The following is an 8,946-nucleotide window of genomic DNA, read 5'->3' as shown; positions in this document are numbered from 1 at the left end:
TCCAGACAGACGCAGGTTAAGATCCTCCCTGGTAAGCCAGCTCGTGGGCTACACAGAATATTAGAAATGGGTTAGAACAATATGTAAGAGCTAGCCATAAGGAACTGGAACTATCCGGGCCAGGCAGTGTTTGAAAGAATACAGTTTCCGTGTAATTATTTCTGGGCATAAGCTAGCCATGCGGGCGGCCGGGTGCCGGGGACGCAGCCCCGCCGCTCCTATTTCAACAAAACAGCCCACACACTTCAAACCTGGCTTCTAGACCTGATTTGATTGTATAAGTCTATGAAGCTTTGGCAAGATTCACACTTCTGAGGCTCACTCACTGTCTGTGACTTAGCCTGATAACATGAGATTTTTAGGAGCAAAAAAACCACGATGTGGAAACTATTTTAATCACATAAAATATAAAGTGGTAATATTACTTAATCAAAAGCCTTCATTTAGAAAAATAATACCATATGATCACTTTTGAAATTATCTTCATTAGGAAAAAAATATGTTTCAAGCTATATGGGATTGTAGGGTAACATATGTATATACATACATTAATTTCCCACTTTAATTACCTCAGTAAATGAAGCACTGAACAGCAGTATAGGAAAATACAGATTTGGAATAGGACACACAAAATCTTGCCTTTGCTGAATAACAGCTGTGTGACATAAGTTACTTAACCTCCCTAATATAACCTTCTCTATGCAGCACAACACAAGGGTTAATGCTCAGATAGCATTAACTGCTAAAAGTTAAAGCCACTGATAGCATAACCAAAAGCTTCTATACACTGAATACTCATAAGGTGCTATTTCTTATCAATAAAATCATGTTTGGCAGAGTTCTTCCTCAAAGACCTACTGCTCTCCTTGAAGGCATCTTTGGCTCAGGATGACATGAGGATTATGTTTATACAAGCACAACTGGTGCATCAAATTGCAGTGACCTTAGGGTCTACAAAAGCATGCAAAGCTCCCTGTACCCAAACCAGAGATAAAATGAAAGGCAGTCACTTATCAAAAACTATTATTAAGGTAGTTAATGTTCATTTAGGGAAGAAGAGACATTTTCTTTAGTCTTTAGACATTTCTTTAGTGGCCACTGCTAAGTCCATGCTTCCGTAAATACTCCCCCATCAAGGACTCTATAAAGGAGTGGAATAAAACTCATGGATCATTAAAATAAATAAGTGAAAAGACATGAAAGCAGAAGGACTAGATGGGAAGAAGGGATCAGTAGGAGAGGAACAGAAGTGGGTAACTGGGGAGGAATGTGGCAAAGGGGAAACAGACAAGATGACCTGAGAAAATTGGGAGCATTGGGGGGGGGGCAGAAGGGAAGGGGGAGCAGAAAAGGGGAGTGGGGAGGAGAACATGAGAGAACTGGATGATCAAGATGGGGAAAGGATAAAGAGGGGAAGCAAGGAAAGAGATATCTTCATTGAGGGAGCCATTATGGGGCTAGCGTAAAACCTGGCACTAGGGAAATTCCCAGGAATCCACAAGGATGACCCCAGATAAGACCCTAAGCAATAGTGAAGAAGGATGCCTGAACTGGCCTTCCCTGTAATCAGATTGATGACTACCTTAACTGTCATCATAGAACCTTCATCCAGCAACTGATGGAAGCAGATGCAGATTCACAGCTAAGCACTGGGCCGAGCTTCCGGAGACCAGTCCAAGAGAGGAAGCAGGCATAATACAAGCAAAGGGGTCAAGACCATGATGGCGACACCCACAGAAACAACTGGCCTGAGCTAGTAGGAGATCATTGACTCTGGACTGACAGCAGCAGAACCTGCATAGGACCAAACTAGGCTCTCTAAATGTGGGTGACAGATGTGTGGTTGGGGCAGTCTTTGCAGCTACTGGCAATGGGACCAGGATTTATCCCTAGTGCTTAAACGGGCTTTCTGGAGCCCATTCTTTTTGGAGGGATACCTTGCTCAGCCTAAATATAGAGGGGAGGGGCTTGGACCTGCCTCAAAAGGATGTGTCAGATTTTGTTGACTTCCCATGGGAAGCCTTCCTTACCCTCTCTGAGGAGTGGATGGGGAATGGGTAGGTGGAAGAAGGGGGAGCAGGAGGAGGGGAGAGAGTGGGACTGGGATAGGTATATAAAATGAGAAAAAGATTGTTTTAAAAAAATGATTTAAAATAAAAATATGTTATATCTGTATGAGAATGCCATAATGAAACCTACTGTTGAGAGTAATTAATATAAGCTAATAAAAAGAAAAATTATTATTATTTGTTTTTTTTGATTAGTTATTTCTTATAGGCAAAGTTAGGTAATTAGCTAATAAGTTTTCGGTCATCCTAGAACAAGCCGAAAGTCAGATATCTTGGCGGGATCAAGCCAGGAGTTCTCAAAAGAAACTGAAGGGCACACCCAGTTCTTGGACACACTATAATTTTGTCTAGGCCTTTACTGTTAACTTCTTGACTCTTTCCTATATCCTGTACAGAAAAGATTTGCCAGGAAGCTGGACATAACTACAAAGTATGCCTACGAGTTAATTTTAGCAGTAAAGTATATTTTAATAAATTTTATTATATAAAAACTTACAAATAAAAAAATCATATACCAAAATTAACCAGACCCAAACTTAATGAACTTAAGTCAAAGAGAATTTAAATGTTTTTTCAAGAGAGAAGTATAATCAATGGCAGAAAAAAAAATTCAGTCAAATTCTCCAAGAGAAGAAAACAGTGATGTTCAATGTACACTTACTTAGCCATAGATTGATTAAGACTTATCATATGATTCTGATCTTTTACTTGGCAATTGAATTGAGAGAAAGCAGCACACATGGTATGCAAAGTGAGAGGTAGAATACTTAGGTTCGTGTCTCTGCTTTGTAATTGAATAATTCTAAACAAGTCTCCCAATCCTCATTTTGTTTCTTAGTTTTTCAATCAATAAATGGCCAAGTCAGAAAAATGATATGGCATCACAGACATAGAGGTTAGCAGAATGTGTTCTCAAGGTGAAGGAAGGGCCACAGAACAAGAAATACATGGCCTCTAGAATGGAAAAGGAAAAGAACAGATCCTCCATACAGGCTCCACTAGAATAAGGCTACAGACATTATAATGATAAATCTACATTTCATTATGCCACCAAGCTTGTAGTAATTTATCTCTGCGTGTTTTAGATAGAGTTTCTATTGCTGTGAAGAGACACCATGACCATAGCAACTCTTATAAAGGAAAACATTTAATTGGGGCTGGCTTACAGTTTCAGAGGTTTAGTTCATTATCAACACAGCAGGACATGGTGGCATGCAGGCAGACATAAAGCTGGAGAAGGAGCTAAGAATTCTACATCTTGACCCATAGGCAACAGGAAGTGAGTGTCTCACTGTGCATAGCTTGAGAACAGGAGACCTCCAACTCCACTGCCACAGTGACACACTCTCTAACAAAGTCACACCTCCTAATAGTGCCACCCACTATAAGCTTATGGGGATCAATTATATTCAAACTACCACACTGCAGGAAGAGGAAACTGATACAGATGCATGCCATGAGATTTTTCTACAACCCTCTCTTCTCCAAAGAACTGTGAAATGTCTGAAAGCCTACTCTATCCTATTTTGAGTACCTGAGTGGAGGAAGCAGACATCATAAAGGCCACCTTGGTAGATAACTTTGAAAATTTTAGTAGACTGTGTTCTAAAGCCATCCAGGTTTCAAAGGAATGACTTATTGAAATCCTTAACATCTGCAGTCTTTGACTTTACAGAAGCCCAAAACTAGATGTCCTATCTCTTACTAGGTGATATTAGAAACTCAGACTTACTATGGATATTAAATAAACACCTCAAGTAAACTCTAGGAAACAAACCTAACATGACCTTATGTTGTATGGAAAAAGAAACATGGTGGCATCTTCACTTTTCAGTTACCATTTTGTTATTTTTAAAATATGAATTCACCAATGCTGAAAAAAATATTAGCTGAGGAAGTATACAATGAAAATAAATGCAGATACAGAAGATGGGACAAAAGAAAAAGAAAACGTTGGCCCTGCACCTCAAGTAGCAATAGGAACCCTTTCTCAAGAACAGTACCTGCTCCAGCTCCTGCTCTGCATACTGGCGTCTGCTCAGCTCGCACTCCGCGCCTTCCCTCAGCTCTCTCAGCCGACAGGCCTCCTCCTTGGCATAGTTGATTTCATCCATCATTTTTCGCTCTAGATTTTGCTTTTCTACAGCAACAGTTCTGTTTTCTTCCTGTGCCTTTTCAAGTCTTAGAGAACAATAATTTTTTTAAAAAATTCCTCATATAAGTACCCCAAATTTCACTTTTATGAAAAAAGAAACATTGCTTCAAAAAATATCATATTTTTAAAAATCAGAATTTTTAATAGTATTTCTATTGATCTTAAATTAGGGTATATATCAGGATATTTTCTGTTATTTTGGGCTCAAAGGACAAAGATTGCAGAAAACAGTTTCTGCAAAGATAATGTCCAAAAACATAAATATTTAAATATATTTGAAAGTAAAGTTCAACTGCATTCTACCTATATCTGATTTACACATTTATTCCCAAACTGTAATTCTTTGAAAATACAAAATGCAATGAGCATTTATGCCTAATATGAATGCTAATCTAAAATAAGTGGTTACCTATACACTCAGGTAACATTTTTATAAGATATATTTGTTTACGTGTATAACAAGAATTAAGACTGGTTTTAGTAATAAATTTTGTCTTACTTGGTTTTTTTGAGACAAGTTCTTAAGTAGCACAAGCTGACCTTGCAGTCACTAGCTATACAGTCAAAGATGCTCCTGAGAGGATCATCTTAGCGCTCCCTCTGAAGTGCTAGGATTCCCAGTGTAAGCCCCCACACCCAGGCTGAGTGAGATGATTGAGTTACCTCTCTTGTAAGTCCATGAGACTTTGCTCTGCAGTTTGTAAACTCTCTAGGTCTTTCATCATTTTTGCAACATGTTCCTTTGATGTCTTATTTTGTGTGTAAGCAAACCAACACCCTCCAACACCAATTACTATGGAAATTGTGAGAATAAAATCCTTCATCCAGTTATGAGGTGGGCCTACAAAAACAAAAGCAGATAGTTAATTTTTGAGTGTAACATAATATAAATATACAGAAAAGTAGATATCCAAAGCAAACAAAACTAAATATTTCCTTTCCCCAGATACAAATTCTAGCTTTATGAAATGAAAACTCTCCTTCAAAAATCAGTAGGCTTACTTTCCAACAATCAGTATACTAACTAGTATATGGGACCTGCAGAAAGGCAGTGAAAAATGCACATGGCCATATCAGCTCATTTTCTAATGCCATGCGGGGAGAAGTCCCCACAGAGTAAAGAGAGCCCATGACTTGCTTCCATTTCCTTCAGTCAGGCCAGGTCACTATCACTGAGACACAAATTGGATAACCAATCATTCACCAAAAGGCATTTCCCCAAACATGCAGTTATACAATAAATTACACTCATCAGCAGTCCGGTACATTGGGGGATGTACTACCCACCAAGCAGACATGACAATATTTTGTTAACCCACAGGAAAGTTACTTGCACCTCAAGAGTAGAGATCAGGAATATCCGAGCACCCATCAACTGGCAGAAAGCCTCTTCTCCCATACTCTCTACTAGTAACAAAGATTATCCACTACTCCACCATGTACACAGCTGAGAAGTCCTGGGTGTACATAGTTAGTAATGTGGGTCAAGTGGCCATTTGTTTGAAATACAGGGGTTAGGATAAGGGAAAGTGCAGGACCTTATTCCCTAGCCTGCCAAAGAATAATGTCAACCCAGCACTGCAATATAAGGCAAAAGGCACCAGGGCTGTCTTCAGGAATATATAAAAGAAAAACCTCTAGTCAAATACCATTTTAACCTTGCCCTGACTGTCAATGCACACTAACTTTATAGGGACTAATCAGAAGAGAGAAGATAGAGAGGGCTAGAGAGATGGCTCAGAGCCTTAGAGCACTGGCAACTCTTCCAGAGATCCTCAGTTCAGTTCCCAGCAACCACGTAGTGGCTCACAACCATCTGTAATGAGATCTGTTGCCTCTTCTGGCATGGAGCTGTACAAGCAGGAGGAACATTGTATGCATAACAAATAAATAATCTTAAAAAAAAAGAGAGATAGATACATGATTTCTAATAAAATATAATGTAGTGTTTCAATGTTCCAAAGAAATATAATTTATAGTGGTAAATTGCCTGTCCTGGCTAGTTTTATGTCATCTTGACACAAGTTAAGTCATCTGAAAGGAAGGAACCTCAATTAAGAAAATTCCTTCATAAGATCAGGCTATATACAAGTCTGTATGACATTTACTTAATTAGCAATTGATTTGGGGTCATCCCTGGGCTGGTTATCCTGTGTTCCATAACAAAGCAAGATGAGCAAGCCATGAAGAGCAAGCCAGGAGCAGCACTCCTCCATAGCCTGTTTGTCAGCTCATGGCTCCAGGTTCCTGCCCTGCTTGAGCTCCTGTCCTGACTTCCTTCAGTGATGAACAGTGATATGGAGGCATAAGCTGAATAAACACTGTCCTCCCCAGTTGCTCTGGTCATAGTGTTTCATCACAGCAATAATAACTAACGAAGACATTGCCTAAACACTTAGTGCTCCTACCACAAGAAGTTCTGCAGGCTTCCTATGGAGAAACATAACAGAAACCTCAAGTTGCTAGCAAATCCATGGTTCATTCATGCCTGTCTCTACGCTAGAAAGTCTCAGTGCTTCATATTTCCAGGGCACACACCCTCACCTGCAATGCAAAACATGCACTGCAGGAAGCTACAGTCTCAAAAGGGATTGCTTGTAGTTCTGCTTCCAACTGGGAGGTTCAGCTCAGGTTTCACTTCAACCATAGCCCTATTCTGACTCTGTCTGAAATATAATCTCCAGGAATAACAATACGCAGATTGACCAGTCCCAAATTCCAAAGCACTACACACTGGAAAGGAGTTAAGTGAAAACTTCTTTAAAATGCATATTTTCATTTGACAACATGAATTATTATACAAAATCTAGCTTGGGTATTACACTATGGTACTTGCTCAGTCAAATGATAATTCCAGAACATAAAAAATATTTAAAAGATAATACATCATTAATTTCTTAGCTGGTTTGCTTATTAAAGTGCACATTTAACAATATTTTTAAAAAGAATTTGATAATACCATATTCTCTGGACTATGAAGCAGCCTGTTCCTATCTCTACCTTTAATTCCTGTTTTTACTAATCAGCTCCTAGGAAAAAGACAAAATTTCACACAAAACAATAATGTAGTGGATTCAGTCAAGGACTTAGGGCAAGGAGCAAAGTTCAGGGATCCTGGGCATTTTTAGCAGGGCTCTCTACTTCCTCTCTTGTAATGCCCACTAGCTCACAAAGGAATTCTGGCTGTTTTAACAACTGCTCACTTAGCTCCAGCCAAAACAGAATCATGATCAGTCAGGTGATCACTGAACCATTCCCTTCAGCCTTCAGTATAAGAGCCCATCTCAATCAGTGTTAATAGGTACACTCCAGGATCCAGGGAGAAATAACGCTAGTTTCCTAATCTGTATCTGTAAAATGCCATACTCCTTGTATTAATTTTGTTATTCCTTTTAGGATTCTGAAACAATAAAACAGAATTCTTCTAAAATATATACTGCTCAAACACTTCCTCCAAACATTTTTAGAAATTTTTTATTAAATAAACATATTAAACTTCCCTTCTGGGAAAAAATATTCCTGTCCAACTTAAATAAAAATATGACATAACAGTTTCCTACACATTCCTTTTCAGATCAAATAACAGTGTCCACCTGGTGTTCCTACTAGACTTGTGTTCCTTCTAAAGCTTCGAGGGATCTGTGTCTGATCTATGTCTTCAAAGTTCTTTTCCTGGAGGCTAGTGACACTGTTAGGACTTACTACGGGTGTCATCAGAATAGTTAAACTGCCATATTCTTAAGGGTGAACATCCAGCTGAATTAACTTCAACAGTCACAATACTCCAACATTTTTTAAAATATTTTATTATTTATTATGTATACAATATTCTGTTTGTGTGTATGCCTGCAAGCCAGAAGACTCCATTACAGATGGTTGTGAGCCACCATGTGGTTGCTGGGAATTGAACTCAGGACCTCTGGAAGAGCAGGCAACGCTCTTAACCTCTGAGCCATCTCTCCAGCCCTACTCCAACATTTTTAATATAGAAATCTAAATTATCACCTAGCCAGTTTCACAGATTTTCCATTAGTAACTACTTTTTTATATTATATTATCATTTTATTTCAAATTAACAGGGTATAAAGTTCCAACATTTTCTTCTCTTAGAGAAGTTGATAAAAGTAAATAATGTTAAAGTCAAGTTAGATATGCAATTGGTTCCTGATTGATTTCTTTCCATGTAAATATCTGGAGTGGGAGATCCAGAGCATTTACCAAATAATTAAATGCTCACTAAGTTGAATGAATTATAAAATTAAAGAGAATACAATCTGATCCCAAAGCATCACAAATTATACAAATGTCTTGAACATTCTGCTAAAGAGGAAAGCACAGTCAGAAGGCCCAGGGAGAGCCCCAGGTGATACTGCTGCTCACAATCTAAGATCACACTTGAAGAACAAATACAGTCTACCCGTTACAGGCCTTCCTTGAGCTCCCAAGGTCCAAATGAAGAGCAGAAGAAGGGAGAACATGAGCAAGGAAGTCAGGACCGCAAGGGGTGTGTCCACCCACTGAGACCGTGGGACTGATCTAATGGGAGTTCACCAAGGCCAGCTGGACTGGGACTGATGGAGCATGTGATCAAACCAGACTCTCTGAACATGGCAGACAATGAGAAGCCAAGGACAATGGCACTGGGTTTTGATCCTACTGCATGAACTGGCTTTGTGGGAGCCTAGTCTGTTTGGATGCTCACCTTCCTAGACCTAAATGGCG

At 39.1% G+C, this 8,946-nt stretch overlaps 1 protein-coding gene across 1 annotated transcript in view; it reads right to left on the bottom strand.

The window, feature by feature from the left end:
• Stim2 (stromal interaction molecule 2) overlaps positions 1-8,946 on the bottom strand; it is a 121,141-nt gene that overhangs the window by 16,512 nt on the left and 95,683 nt on the right. Inside the window, exons 6-7 of the mRNA XM_050150218.1 lie at positions 4,888-5,065; positions 4,073-4,250 (exon numbers count right to left, since the gene is read on the bottom strand). Coding sequence (XP_050006175.1) covers positions 4,073-4,250; positions 4,888-5,065 — 356 coding nt within the window. The remainder of the gene's footprint in view (positions 1-4,072; positions 4,251-4,887; positions 5,066-8,946) is intronic.

This window comes from Alexandromys fortis, unplaced genomic scaffold (assembly GCF_014885135.2).
Source record: "Alexandromys fortis isolate MF-2015 unplaced genomic scaffold, M_Fortis_MF-2015_v1.1 scaffold_0, whole genome shotgun sequence".
NCBI lineage: Eukaryota > Metazoa > Chordata > Mammalia > Rodentia > Cricetidae > Alexandromys > Alexandromys fortis.
This window is presented reverse-complemented; position numbering and strand designations above follow the sequence as displayed.